This window comes from Saccopteryx leptura, chromosome 3, assembly GCF_036850995.1.
Source record: "Saccopteryx leptura isolate mSacLep1 chromosome 3, mSacLep1_pri_phased_curated, whole genome shotgun sequence".
Lineage (NCBI taxonomy): Eukaryota > Metazoa > Chordata > Mammalia > Chiroptera > Emballonuridae > Saccopteryx > Saccopteryx leptura.
This window is the reverse complement of record NC_089505.1, coordinates 88,768,119-88,784,002: the sequence shown is the minus strand read 5'-3', so window position 1 is coordinate 88,784,002 and position 15,884 is coordinate 88,768,119. Positions and strand designations below refer to the sequence as shown.

The 15,884-nt window shown below is 39.1% G+C and overlaps 1 protein-coding gene across 5 annotated transcripts in view; it reads left to right on the top strand.

Moving 5' to 3' along the window:
* Positions 1 to 15,884, top strand: part of RERE (arginine-glutamic acid dipeptide repeats) — a 422,789-nt gene that overhangs the window by 299,692 nt on the left and 107,213 nt on the right. For all 5 annotated transcript variants that reach the window (XM_066374961.1, XM_066374958.1, XM_066374959.1 and 2 more), the window contains 2 exons: positions 6,821 to 6,945; positions 8,007 to 8,106. In XM_066374961.1, coding sequence (XP_066231058.1) covers positions 6,821 to 6,945; positions 8,007 to 8,106 — 225 coding nt within the window. The remainder of the gene's footprint in view (positions 1 to 6,820; positions 6,946 to 8,006; positions 8,107 to 15,884) is intronic.

Genomic DNA, 15,884 nt, shown 5'->3' with positions numbered 1-15,884 from the left:
GCTGAGGTCGCCGGTTCGAAACCCTGGGCTTGCCTGGTCAAGGCACATATGGGAGTTGATATTTCCAGCTCCTCCCCCCTTCTCTCTCTCTGTCTCTCCCTCTCCTCTCTAAAATGAATTAAAAAAAAAAAAAGATACTTGTCAGTGGGAAGTATGTTTTGTTGTGACCTATGCCCTCTCATGTTTTACTCGGTTTACTAAAACTCTGGTGTCATCTCTTTCTTTGGTCTATCAGTTAGGATGCTTTAATAGACAGGAGCAGAAATCTTGGGCTGAACTTGGATGTTTATGGTCTCACATATTGTCACCTTTTGGTCAGACAGGACCAGGTTATGCTTCCCCATGATTCTCCTGGTGCTTGGCTGTCCCCTGTGGGTTGGCTTTTTCTTAGGCCAGTAGCCTAATTTCACTGGTCCTCAGATGCACTTCTTTTCTCCATATTTTATTATCTCTGACAGACTTTATTGTACATACTCTGGTGTGATTATAATGGAATAGGCATAAAACAACAGTGGACCTTATAGTGAATGAAATATAGCAGGTGTTGCGAGGAGGAAAGAGATCATCTTTCTTTTCCCCTTAGAAGCAAGGAAAACTCCCAGGTCTCCCTTAGTCTTCACATCTCATTGGCATGGATTAGGTCATGTGTCCATTTCTAAACCATGAGGAAAAGGGGTTTAGCATGATTGGCATGGAATGTCATTTGAGTTGGAATGGATGTAGGGGAGTCAGCCACTATGGCCAACACATGCTAGAGATGTGAAATACAGGTGACTTCTTCTAAGAGTATAGAGGTTTTACTAGTCTACCTAGTTAGTCATTTTTCTACCTAGTTTTGAGTATTTCTTGTATCTCATTCATTTTGTTAAAAACCTATATTAACTTCGTAATGAGAAAGCAATGAAGGAATATTAAAACCCAAACAGAGAAATCATTAGGGACCTCTAATTACTAGAACCAGGGTTATAACTGAGGTAAGCAGAAAGAAGCTGAAGAGACACTCCCCTCACTGTCTGTCTGCTTGGTTGAGTACAGTAAGTCCTCACGTAACATTGTGACAGATTCTGTGACTGAGTGAAACGACGTGCGGTGGAACAGATTTACCGTAGGCGGATTGAAGCAGACAAAAGTTAAGTTTCTGCGGCATATCACCAACATTATAGTGAAATGACAGGGAACAGAAGGACCTGCCCTGTACCCTTTCTTTAGTGTGACCTGTTAGGTCTGGCTGTGCCACCTCGCCTCTGTATCTTCTCCGCCTTCGGGCCGAGGACCCAGCACCAGCCCGGTACCACTCACTTACCTCTCCCTCTGCTCTCTCTTCTCACTGTATTTTCACTCCTAATTTTCCTCCCTCCTTGATTTTTCCATTGCCTTGAGATCCTTGTATTAGAGTTTTATTTTACAGATTTTTTTCCTCCCTACAGTAACAAAAAAAGTGGTTCTTAAATATAATGCTCACAAAAATTAGAGGATATCTCAAAATGAATATGAAGCGATAAAATATCCTCTAATTTTTGTGAGCAGTATTTTAAGTTCTTGGAAATGAACAGATTTACTATGTTTGGTTTTTTGTGTACTTTTATTTAAGATCAGATATTTATTTTATGTCAGATTTGATATAAATTTTGTATGGTGTACCTTCAAAAAGAAATGTTTTGGAGCACCAAATATAACAGGATCTTCTTATGAGTTGGCAACATTTACCTTCTTAAAATTTTTAACTCTATTATTAGGTAAAATAGTAACATATGCAAAAATAAGGAAAGATTAGTACAATAAACCCCCTTAATCCTTATTACTCAGCTTTTACACTTACTATTAGTAGAACTTGTTTATTTTTTCTCACACTTCTTCCACCATTATTTTGAAATGAATCAGAATTATATCATTCACTTGTAAATATCTCAGCTTAAAAAAAATCATAATATATCACACCTAATAAAAATGAGCTATTTCTTAATATTCAAATGTCTACTATGTCCAGATTTCCCTAATTATCTCTCACTTTTTTTTTTTTTGGTATTACAGTTTAAATGGAAATCTCAATAAGTCATGTATTACAACTGGTGGATAATGGTCATAAGTCTCTTTTAAGTCATGATTCTCATATTCTTCTCCCCCTCTCAATGTATGTGTTGAAGCAGAGTGTTTTGTCCTGTAGGATGTCCCACAGTCTGGATTTGGCTGATTGAATCTTTATGTGTCATTAAACTTGTTCCCTTGTCCTTGGTGTATCTTGGAAATTAGAAGTTAAGTCTAGAGAGTTAATCACATTCTAGTTTGGTGTCCTCTCCTGGCAGGAGGAGGGGTGCGGGTGCTCTTTGCATCTAGGAGGAGGCACAGGTGTCTTTTAATGATGATTTGCAGCCTTTGCTTGTTACTTAGGTCCACTGTTTTAGTTAGGGATCTCAAAATGGCAGTACTCTAATCCGGTCATTCCTTGAGTTATTAGTGATTATATGAAGCTTCCTTCTTGATATTTGATTCCCTGCATCACATAGGAAAGGCAGGATTAATGCTAGACTCTCTCCTCTATTTACCAGTTTTCAAAATAGAGTTGGTTCCCCAACATCTTGTGGTGGTGACCACTGGATATAAAATTATTTAGTATCTGCTAAACAGTTGCAGTTAGTCTTGATGATTCAGTTTTCTATTTTGGGGATAGATAGGTGTCTCTCCCTGCTATCTTCTGTGTCCTTTTGACTCAACCCTAGTGGAGTTTGATAGTTTCCTCTTACCTGGCATGACATGACTATAATGTCTCATCTTGTCCATTCTCTACCTCAGACCTGGAATTAAACTTTTCTCACAGGAGCCCTCATTATTTCAGTGGGAAGTGACTTATTTTCTTTGATTGCAGGGGTGTTCATTATTATGTATTTCCAGGTCTTTTTAGGAAACAGATTCAGAAATATGCTTTTTGTCTTTTTTTGAAGATAAAATATATCATGGCTTCCTTCTGATACTGCCAATTCAAATTCAAAATTGTATGTAGACCTTATGCTAATCTTATTTTTCTTTCATCCAAATTTGTATCTTTTTCTCCTATCTCAAATCCTATTTTTAAATGACAACCAACATGAGTATTTGCTTTAATCCATAAAACATATATACAGCTCAAAAATAACAAGACTCACACTGATAGAAATAATATGATTATTGGAAACAGTTTAATGTTAACATTTTTTTTTTTTTTTTTTGGCTTTAGGATATGTCCCACTAGGGCTGCATAGGCAAAACTAATACATTTTAAATTTACCTGAAATAGTTCCTAAAGGGGAACCAACTCAATGCATAGTTTAAGTACATTTGTTTCATTTTGCTTTAGAGTTTTTAAGGGACTATTGATTTTTAAACTTAATTTTGTTTTTATAATTATGTAAAATATTTACATGGCTCCAAAGTCAAACATACGCCTGACCTGTGGTGGTGCAGTGGATAAAGTGTTGACTTGGACCGCTGAGGTCGCTGGTTCGAAACCCTGGGCTTGCCTAGTCAAGGCACATACGGCAAGGAACAAGCAAGCAATGAAGTGTTCTGCCATACAATTGTTTTAAAAACTCAAAAAAACTAACATTAAAACCATGAACTTTCACGTAATAGTCAAGATTTTTGGACTTTGGAAAAGTTAGACAGTGTGCAGCTGCCGGTTCTTACTCCTGAATGGCAGCATTCTCAGGATGGGCAGCTCTCTTCATTTCACTCTGGTTCCAGTCACTCCTTCGGACCTACTCCCTGCACACCGATACCAGAGCCACTGCCACATGCGGCTGTGAGCACTCAGAAGGGGCTGGTCCAAATCTGGGTGTGGCGTCTTCTGTACTGTGGACACTACAATATTGAACTGAGTTATGTGGCTCTCAGTTTAGTTCTGTTAGACAGTGCTGCCTTATACTAAGCCAGCTTAATTCATTTATATTTTTGCCTGGGTTCTGTGGACACTGGAGCTTTTAAACTGGAGCTCTTAGTTTAAAACAGTGGTTCTCAAAGTGTGCGCCAGGGCGCACTGGTGCGCCTAGAAGATTTCTAGGTGTGCCCTATGGTATTCCAGAGAAATATGTGCCTGTGGATACCAAAAAACCAACAGGGTTTTGTAGTTTAGATTTTTGGGGGACAGAGGTATAGGGAATTGGCTGTAAACTGACAGTCTGCACAACCCCCCACCTCACTTGCCTGATTAGGTTGCAAAAGGCTGTTAAGCTGTGAGGCTGGATTGTTGAAACTACCCCCCATGTTCCTCGGAAGACTTCCCCGGAGGCAAGTTTCTTCTATCCTTTGTTTGGTGTAAAGTTAAGATGATATGTATGGTGGGGGTTTTGGATTGATGATTAAACATAAGGAATTGTCTCTTGAAGCCTTTTGAATTTCTATAAAAGAAGAATATGTGGCAATATCTAAAAAAGCTTTGAACATTTTACTATAATTTTCAACATCCTATTTATATGAATTAGGATTTTCCACCCTCAACACAATTAAGAGTAAAAAGAGAGGAATTCTTCAATGTATTGATGAGGCAATGAGAGTTTGCTTTTCAAGTATATGCTAAACATTGAAGAAATTGCTAGGACACATCAGGCTCATGTTTCTCATAAACACAAGAATGAAAAAACTTAACACATTTATGACAGGACATGCCGAATTTACTATAACTCTTACTAAGAATGTATCTATATACAGTGTGTCTGTAAAGTCATGGTGCACTTTTGACCGGTCACGGGAAGGCAACAAAAGATGATAGAAATGTGAAATCTGCACCAAATAAAAGGAAAACCCTCCCAGTTTCTATAGGATGATGTGGCAGCATGTGCCCATGCACAGATGATGATGTAACACCGTGTGTACAGCGGAGCAGCCCACGGCCATGCCAGTCGAGATGTGGACGGTACAGAGGAAGGTTCAGTGTGTTCTGTGGCTCGCTAAATTCGAATCCGTGACCAAAGTGCAACATGAATATCGGCACGTTTATAACGAAGCGCCACCACATAGGAATAACATTACTCGGTGGGATAAGCAGTTGAAGGAAACCGGCAGTTTGGTGGAGAAACCCCATTCTGGTAGGCCATCAGTCAGTGACAAGTCTGTAGAGGCTATACAGGATAGCTACCTAAGGAGCCCTAAAAAATCTGTGCATGAGCCCACATCGAACTGCACTGAATAGGTCTGAAACTGGGAGAGTTTTCCTTTTATTTGGTGCAGATTTCACATTTCTGTTGTCTTTTGTTGCTTTCCTGTGACCGGTCAAAAGTGCACCATGACTTTAAAAACACACTGTATATAAAAAGATAGCCTGACCAGGCGGTTCCACAGTGGATAGAGCATCAGACTGGGATGCTGAGGACCCAGGTTCGAGACCCCAAGGTCGCCAGCTTAAGCATGGGCTCATTTGGTTTGAGCAAAATCTCACCAGTTTGGACCCAAGGTTGCTGGCTCAAGCAAGGGGTTTCTCGGTCTGCTGTAGCCCCATAGTCAAGGCACATATGAGAAAGCAATCAATCAACAACTAAGGTGTCGCAATGCGCAAGGAAAAACTAAAGATTGATGCTTATCATCTCTCCATTCCTGTCTATGCCTGTCTATCCCTCTCTCTGACTCTGTCTCTGTAAAAATAATAATAATAATAATTTTTTGTCGTTTTTTATATTTTAACTTCTCTTTTTTATGAATTCTAAAAAGCATAACTAAAAAAATTAACATAAAAATGTTTTTTAATGTCAGAATAAGTTTAATTTTGTCATATTTATTTCATTTAATTGCCATAAAAGCACAGTTGGACTTTATTTTTTTTCTTTAATATTTGACTTAATTATTATAACATATTTCTCAGAAATTTGTATATAGTGCTCCTACAATTATTTGTAGGATTTTAAATGTGCCCCGACTTCAAAAAGTTTGAGAACCACTGGTTTAAAATATTAGACTAATGTGTCCATGTTCACGTTTTAAGAAAATAAGGACATGTATGTCTTGCACATGGTTGACTTTTCACAGATCTCTGATGGCTGTGGTAGTACCTGCTTATTTTGCCCCAGCCTAGTGAGGATGAGAAAATGCTTGAGGTATTTGAATCTTAAAACTAGAGCTGACTTCGAATCTTGGTTGTTGAACACTGATGTTCAAATAGTTTTAAGCTTTTTTTATTGTACTGTACATACAGTGAACTGTATGTATATTATGTCTTCCGTTCGGTCTGCTGAGACAGTTCATATTAAGACGCAGAACATTTCTGTCACCTCAGAAAGCTCCCTCCTTCCCCTGCATGAGCAGCTACCGCTCCCCTAGTTTCTGCCCCATCAGTTGTTCAGCTGTTTTTAATGTTAACTCCATTCTGTGTCTTTTTTTTTAATGTTGACCGTGACTCAAATGGACTCTTTTGAGAAGAGCATAAATTGAACAGAGTAGTTCATTTAATATTTTATCCATATATCATTAGGTGAGATTTCATTATTATAGCTCTTTGTAGACTTATTATATTAGAAGTGTGTGTTTGTTCTTTCTTTATCAAGGCGCTGTAATCTTCTGAGACACTTTTTTATTTATTCACACATGTCCATTTCTGTTCCATTCTTTGAACTTTGCTGGCCGTGGTTTAACTTTGACACTGTTTACTGCTCCCTGAGCAGAGGTTAAGCGGCCCGTTGTGAAATCTGGAGTCCCAGGATGACCCCGTGGTATGTCACGGGCGTTGTTGGTGACGTAGGGGTAGGGGTGGGGGTAGGGGGTTCACTGCTGCCCGCAGGTGCAGGGAGTAGGTGTCCCTTCCTGGCTGCCTGAGGGCCTTCCTGGGGCTGGCTGTGACTTTCTCATCTCTGTCTTCCAGGCCAAACTTCCCGATTTGCAACCATTCCCTTCTCCAGATGGTGACACTGTGACCCAACATGAGGAGCTGGTCTGGATGCCTGGAGTTAACGACTGTGACCTCCTGATGTACTTGAGGGCAGCAAGGTAATCGGCGTTCACCCGATCCTGCTTTTCGGATGAAGTCATCTGAATTGATTAGTAGGCAATAAACTTTCTCCTGTCCCCTGAAATGTTATTTATATATCAGGCAGCCTCTGACTTTAATTTTATTGTCCCCTTTATAATCAGAGCCCTGATCCTTCTCAATGGAGAGGAGTGATTCTGCCACGGGAAAGTCGCTTTTTTCTTCTCACTGTGTCTGTCCCACACCAAGGTTTGGGACTCTTCAGAAGGATGCCATTTAACGCCGCCCAGGCGACTGCCATACTCCTCAGCACACTGAGTAGCTGGGCCTTCCAGCCCGTCCTAACATCCGGGTGCAGATTTCCCAGCTCCTGGCTGTTCACTGGTGCCGGCCTGAGCATGAGGTTTTGCGGCTAACCTACATGAGAACTTGCTAACCTACCAGTGCTGGAACAACAGAAGAGAAGTTCAGATCTGTCCCTGACACTCGTGGTGTAGGCTGAGGCCTGCCTTTGTCTGCAGCGAGGTTTTGACTCACTGTAGTAACATCAACCGTGTGCAACAAACCGCGGAAACGGGGCTGCACTGCACAGGGTCACACGAGCTGAGGGTGCTGTCGCTGAGGGGGTGACTGCAGAGACCTCTCTTTATCGCTTTTTTACTATTAGTTCACCTAAAGGCACCTGATGTACAGTATGAAAGGAATTAAGTAAAGTTTCAGAGGATTTAATTTCATATGCTTTTTGTGGACTTTTCTTCAAGAGATTGCCATCTAGCCAATTGTTGTGGCTAATAGTTTTAGATCACTCATGCTCTGAAAATTAACGTCTCAGTACTGATAAAGCACGGGAAGAATAACAAGAATAGACATGAGTAAAAATAACATTTTTCTTTCTGAGTGAGTGAAGGGTGAATTGTACAGGAACTTAAATAATTTTTCTTTTTAAAACAAGAGCAGAAATAGGACTGAGAACCCTGATTTGTCATGCATGTGGTAACAGGATTGGTCTGGACTGGAAATGTGCACTGATCACCGAGGGTTAAACTTTCTGTACTGATGCTTTCCCTTCCTATCTTCCAAGGAGCATGGCAGCGTTTGCGGGCATGTGTGACGGGGGCTCCACAGAAGACGGCTGTGTGGCAGCATCTCGGGATGACACCACGCTCAATGCTCTGAACACTGTGAGTCTTTCGAAGTCATGCTGGGTGGGAGGAAAGTTCCTTTTTTCTTGTGCTGACTGTTGGGAATATGTGATGGGCATGGAACATGGAGGAGCCTAGAATCTTAGGAGTGAGTACACTGGTGTGGTGCTGGGATTGAAGGAAGAGTTGTGGTTATGGCCATTGGACTCCATGACCTTAGGCCGGGGTGGGGCATCTCCAGGCTCATCTCCTCCTACCCTGAGCCTGAACTCCTGGCCCTGCCCCAGGTGAGCTCTAGGGCTTGTGATTAATCTTGATCAGATCTCACAAGGCTGAATACTCCGCATAGATGATCTTATTTACTGCTTACTACACCCCTCTTAAATATTGTTATCACTATTGCAAACACGAGGAAATAGTTTAGAGCAGTTAAGTTGTGATCCAAGGTCATACACCCAAGAATTGGATCCAGGGACTGTGCTCTGTTATGGTCAACAGTGCCGTCTCTGTCTGAGACCTTGTGTTCAAAGTGCATGGAAGGACTAGAGGGGATAGACTTCTCTGAACATATTTTTCTTAATAGATTTGACTTTGTAACCATTCAATAGTTCACATGATTATAAAAAAAATTAAGCTTTAAAAATAATCCATAAAAGAATCTAAAGTAAACTATAACAAGCGAGCCTAAAGGTACTGAGTTGGTTGCCTGAAATCCCACCATGATTACTCATCTGGTTTAACCTTACCACGCACAACAGCTCAGACAAAACCCATCTCCACAGATGATGTGATTACTCAGACTAGTTCACTTTTTTGGATACTTCTTTTTGACTTGAGATGATGTCCTTCCTGTAGGGCTGTTTAGGAAACAATATATTTTAAAGTTTCTTGAAATAATTCTTGGCCTGACCTCTGATGGCACAGTGGATAAAGTGTCAACCTGGGACACTGAGGTTGCCGGTTCGAATCCCTGGGCTTGCCTGGTCAAGGCACATAGGTTGATGCTTCCTGCTCCTCCCCCCTTCTTTCTCTTTCTCCTCTCTTTCTAGAAATGAATAAATAAAATATAAAAAAAATATTTTTTAAAAAAGAAATAATTCTTTATCTAGTTACTAATATGAAATCATTAAATCTGAAGAAGTAGTAATGAATTTTTATGGGTTTTTGATACATTAAAAAATTAGTCTAGATGTGTATATATTTACATAGGATATTGAGCATGAGGCTGTGAAACTCTTCTGATGATTAACTAAAAGTAATTTAAACACCCTTTTTAATTTTTAAAATTTTTATTTATTTATTTTTTATGAAGTAAGAGGAGGGGAGACAGAGACAGACTCCGGCATGCCCAGGACCGAGATCCACCCAGCAAGCCCCCTACAGGGCGATGCTTTTCCCATCTAAGGCATTGCTCCGTGCAAGGAAGCTTTTCTTCACCCTAGAGGCCGAGGCCACTGAGCCATCTTCAACCCCAGGACCAACTCACTCCAATCCAGCCATGACTGCTGGAGGGGAAGAGAGAGAGAGAGAGAGTAGTGAGAGGCTGGAGAAGCAGATGGTCGCTTCTGCTGTGTGCCCTGACCAGGAATTGAACCTGGGATATCCACATGCCAGGCCAATGCTCTACCACTGAGCCAACCAGCCAGGGCCTAAGCACCCTTTTTGTTTTTCTTGAGAGGTCATTATAGTTGGAAGGGACTTAGGAGATCATCTGTTCCAGTTTCTAAATAGATAAAATAATTCAAGACTTAGAAAGGCCAGATGACTTGTTGAACCCAGAAAGTTCATAATGAAGGGTAAAAAGTAACCCAGTTTCCCAGTTTGGGGATCTTTGTACTACACAGCTTGCTTTCAAGGAAACGTGTATGTATCTGAATATATGATACAAGATTGATTTTTTTTTTTTATTCCTAGTCTAATTGTGTTTCTGGAGTTTACATAATAACATCATGGTAGTTTCTTATATGGTGGTGGCTGAATGATTTTGCTATGGATATATCATGTTTTAAATATCCAAATGACTTTTCACATTCCCAAATATATACTTGTTTACTTTCTTACGTATTTGATACTTAGGTGTTTTGTTTTTATAAGGAGTCATTATTCTGAACAAATAATGATTGAGCCAAAAGTGGCCTTCAAAATATTCTGCAAATGAGCAAACTTGAGACTCAGATTAGTGATACTGCAGACAGTAGCTACGAAAGATGTAGGTGCAAATGTCTGTGAACTCACAGTATCCTAAACATTGTATGTATAGTCAAAGTAGCTCTTGGATATGAATGTGGTTTCTGTTGAGTTTTTTTGCAGAAAAGCTTTATGAAAAAATTCTTTCATGATTATGCAGCTCAGTTGAATTCTGAATAGTGAAGATGTTACCATGTTTAAATGTATTTTTGGCACTTTTCTGAATTTACTGGATTTATTCCTTTTCTATTCCAAACTATCTGAGGTTTTTGTAAGAACAGTTCTTCTATACAGAAATAATTTGAGCTATTTTGCCCATGATCCTTTGTATCAAGTTTCTTAAGTTTTTTTTCTTAAGCCAGGGGTCCCCAAACTTTTTACACAGGGGCCAGTTCACTGTCCCTCAGACCGTTGGAGGGCCGGACTATAAAAAAACTATGAACAAATCCTTATGTACACTGCACATATCTTATTTTAAAGTAAAAAAACAAAACGGGAACAAGTAAATTTAAATCAACAAACTGACCAATATTTCAATGGGAACTATGCTTCTCTCACTGACCACAATGAAAGAGGTACCCCTTCCGGAAGTGTGGTGGGAGCGGATAAATGGCCTCAGGGGGGCCACATGTGGCCCGCAGGCTGTAGTTTGGGGACCCCTGTCTTAAGCAATTGCCGGAGGGTTTTTGGTTTTATGAGTTTTTATGTTTGTGAAGCTGCCTTCCCAACTTTTGAAATTCTTGTCAAGGAAAGTCCCAGGTGGCTCCAGTGTCTTGGTTTGTGTCATACGAGTTCATTCTGCCACCAAAGGACAGAGTTCGGTGCTCATTTTATGATGAATGGAAAAGTTTAGTGGCTTGTACTTTATTGCTGTACTAGCTCACAGAGTTTTAGTTGTAGGCGCTTTCTTTAATGAAAAGTGAAGTGAATGGAAAAGTCTTGTGAGAAGTTAATGTTTATTTTGACTTCCTTGGAGTAATGGAAGTTTTGAACTCTGTTAAGTAATAAATTAAAAAGATAACTACATTGTCATGTGAGTAGTTACTGTTTTCTTAGAGTATAGGATAGAGTCAAAACAAGGCTAACCTGACCAGGCGGTGGCGCAGTGGCTAGAGCGTTGGACCGGGATGCAGAGGACCCAGGTTCAAGAAAGACCTCAAGGTCGCCAGCTTGAGCGCGGGCTCATCTGGTTTGAGCAGAGCTCAGTAGCTTGGACCCAAGGTTGCTGGCCTGAGCAAGAGGTTACTCGGTCTGCTGAAGGCCCGCGGTCAAGGCACATATGAGAAAGCAATCAATGAACAACTAAGGTGTCGCAACGCGCAACGAAAAACTAATGATTGATGCTTCTCATCCCTCACCGTTCCTGTCTGTCTGTCCCTGTCTATCCCTCTCTCTGACTCTCTCTGTCTTGGAAAAAAAAATTTTTTTTAAAAATTTAAAACAAGGCTAGGCACTTACATTTAGAATAAACCTGTGTCTATTTCCTAGTCCCTTCTGTCATTCAGTATCATTCCTGATATTGCTAATTTGTTTCCTATTAATCTAAATAATAGAGGTTTATCAACATTGATCTTTTCAGATAGCTAGCTAGCATTTAGTTTCATTGATTTTTCTCTATTTGTCTATTTTCTATTTCATTGATCTCCAAGCTTATTTTTAATATTCTTCTATTTGTTTTGGGTTAATTTGATCAGTTTTCCTTTAGCTTTCTAAAGTGGGATCTTAGATAACTGGTTTTATCACAGATTTTGGTTTGTTATTTCATTATCGTTCTCTTAAAATATGAAAAAAAAACTGTATGTGATTTCTTCTTTTACCTATGGATTGTTTAGAATTAAATTGCTTAATTACCAGAGACTTGAGGTTCCTCTTGCTCTCTCTCACTCTCTCTTATTGATTTCTAATTTAGTTCTGTTATGGTCAGAAAGTACCCAGTAAGGTTTCAATCTTTTGAAATTGATTGACATGTGTTTCTTGGCTCAGGATGTGATTTTTCTTGGTGAATGTTCCATGTACACTTGTAATGAATTTATATTCTGCAGTCATTGGGTACACTGTTTTATAATTATCAGTTTCTTTAAAATAGTTGATATTATTATTTAGATCTTTTATCCCCTTCTAATTCTTTTATCTGGTTGTATTGTCAGTTACTAAGAGATTCATTAAAGTCTTCAACTGTGGTTGTAGACTTGGTTATTTCTCCTTTTTGGCTCTGTTAGTTTTTGCTCCATATATTGGGACATTGTATCATGAGGTACATGAACATTTATGATGTATCTTTCTCCATGCATGGCTGCTTTACGGTTTCAGTGTGCTCCTCTTTGTCTAGTAATACCCTCTGTGTTGAACCTAGTTTTGTCCGAGAGTAATAGAACCACTCTAGCTTCCTCATCCTTTTGTGCATGCTGGATCTTCTTTCAAGTTCTTATCATGGACTTGCTTTTTCTTTATATTTAAAGTGCATCTCTTGTGTACTTTAGTTCTTCAATGGTTTCTTGCTTTTTACCCGTCTGGCAAGCTCTACGTACCATTCGTTCATTTCGAGTGTTTGGTCCATTTTAATTTAATGCAGATTATTCATGGATTATGTAAAACTTGAATCACATATACATTCTTAATTACAGATTGGAGAGCATAGCAGTAGTTGGTATGTAAATATCTTATTTTTATGGCCACATGACTTACTGCTTTTGGTAGGGTGAGCTTGCAGAGTAGTTGGGCACACAGTTGTGCTTTGTTTGCTCATTCATGTGAAAATGTATTTATATAAAAACAGTTTTGAACAGCTGTAGAGGAAGACGATGTAACCGATGTGTTGGCCTATTACTGAAAGAGGAGAGTGTTCTTAGTGACAGTGGACATGGTCCTTAATGTATGTCAGCAAAGCTAAGTTTTATTTTACTATTTTAAGTTGTGAACAACTATATATGCAAAATTGTTTTATTTATAATTTTATGTTAAGTAATATTTTATTAAAATATGGCAGAGCAGTGGTGCTCCCTCTGGAAGATCTTAGATAGAAATGTTTTTGTAGACTATTCTGGATTTGTTTCTCATGTGGTTTTATTAGGCTTTTCTGCACGCTTTTAGCTACATGTACTTTATAAACATGACACTGTGACATGCAGTTGGCCTGGATCCTTCTAGTGAGATTAATTCAGCCATCTTTAAGTGCTTGCATTTATTTGACCTTTTACCAAAATGGACTTTTATATTAATGCTTAGAAAATGTAGCAGGGTCCTGAAGACTAAGGTTTTCTAGAAAAATATAATGCTGACTTACTTTTATTAAATTGATACTGAATTTCATTTTTTTTTAATTTGTTGGTTGATTGATTTGAGAGAGAGAGACAGAAACATCAATCTGTTTCTCTATGTACCCTGACCAGGAACCAAACTGGTAACCTTTACATAACAGGACGACACCATGCTTCAACTAGCCGAGCTGTCCGGCCAGGGCTGACACTGGATTTTATTCTGTGTGCTTTCGTATCTTTCCCATTTTTTAATACACTGAATTCTCTTTTTCAGAAACTTACTTGTATTTTTTGTGTTTACTCTCTCTCACTAACACTGAATATATATGTGTGTGTGCTCATATATATGTGTAAAATTTATAATCACGCAGCAACGATTTCACCTCTTTCTGGACAGTTTTACTTCCTGAAATACAGATGGCTGTTAGACATTTGGTTACGCTTTTTGCATATTCGAGAAAGTATATTTGCTTCTTTACTTGTGCATATCCACATCTCCTTCAACAAAGGATGCAAGACTTTCAATAGGTCCATAGTTTTTATCTCTGATCTCTGAATATTACTATTTGTTAACCATTGATTATTAATCATCTTTGTTTTCTGAGCCATAGCTTGACGCCTGGTATATGGTACAGAAGCACTAAATAATTGTTGAATGATTGAATGAATGAATAAATCAGATTCAAGTCCAGATCATAGTGGATCACCCAGAATAGTGGTATGAAGTTGCCTACTCGAAGGGTCATCTTGCATCTTTCTGTCCTTGATTCTAAAGTAGTAAGTCTATAGAGTTTCAAAGTTGCAGATTTTCTGTTTGTTCATAATAATGGACTGGACTGAAGCATCTGGCCCTGGATCAGCTCTGCAGTGCTTAGGACTTGAACAAATGTCAGGTATTTTCCAGCTCCCATTACGGCCTGGCCAGGAGGCCCTGTTATTCCAGTTTGTCTAAAAGTATGATCAGGAGTCTTCTGACATTCATTCCACACCGCACCCTTTACCTACATTCTTCTCTTTTTACTATTTTTCCATTCAGATCAGTCATGATTAAATAGTTACAGGATGGTGGTTTTTCCCTCAGGGTTTTGATATTTTTATTAAATGGTTATAGGATGGTGATTCACCCTTTCTTAGGGTTTTAATGTTGAAAACAGTAATGGGAAAAGCTGATGATATGCTGTATGATTTCTTTTTATGGAAATCCAATAAATTACAGACAGTACCTTATATAAATCAATCTTGACAAACTCCTTGTTTTATTTACGTTATAACAGGATTTTAGAGTCTACTACATGTTACATGTTAATTAGAGCGTAAGTAAAGATGCAGGGAGAGACCATGCAGTTTAGACCGTGCCCCTGGGACAGCTGATTAGCAGTATCATAATATATAAATTTGAGTTTTTATTTGTTGTATTCGGACCAGTCAGAAACATTTAAAACCTTTGTTTTGAAAATTGCTTGTTTAGGAATTTGCCAAAGTGGCTTGGCTCTTTTGGGCTGAGTACTTCGTAAATTCACTTCTGCTCAAAAGTTCCAGGCAACCACACTTTTAATGCAAAATACATGATTTAATTTGTTTATTTCATTTGGATGAAGATGATTTCAAACTTTATGCCCCCCTCATTTCTTTCCTCTACACATGACAGTTTCTGGGAGCAGATGGGAGATACACTTACGTTGACAACCTCTGGTGACAACGCCTTGATTACATATTGCTGCAGTGATGTCATTTGTGGTCATTTAACAGGACCGTCTTTGCTGTGAGTCCTTACTTGTGCTCCCAAGGCAGCTCTTCCGTGTGGCCTCACTTTGCTTTCCCATGTGAGCCACTCTCAAGTTTCCTTCACCATTTCTTTCTTTTATCTTATTTTTAAATAATAGCTTTATGGATGTATAATTCACATACTATATATTTTACCCCTTTAAAGTATACAAATTAGTGGCTTTTGGTATAGTCACAGATTTGTGGGAACATCCCACAATCAATTCTAGAACATTTTCATCACCCCAAAGAGAAATCTGTACTTATAGTCATCTCCCCCCCCCCCCCCCCCATTCCACCTGCTATCTCTGTGGCTTTGCCTACTCTGAACGTTCCATGTGAGTGGAAGTGTACGATAAGTGATCTTTTGTGACTGGCCTCTTTAACCAGGGGAGTGTTTTTGAGTTTCGTCCATGGTGTAGTGTTAGCCATTTGTATACATGACTGTTTTAGTTCTCCTCTGGTGAGCTTTGTCTGTATGTCTTTTAAAAAGTCGCATCTCCATTAAAGTAGTACTCCCAAGACCTGATCAGCGTAAGGTGGCAAGGAATTAGCTTTGGTTTTTCTAAAAGCTCATCTTTTTTAATGTAGTCTAAGGTTTTATGTAGC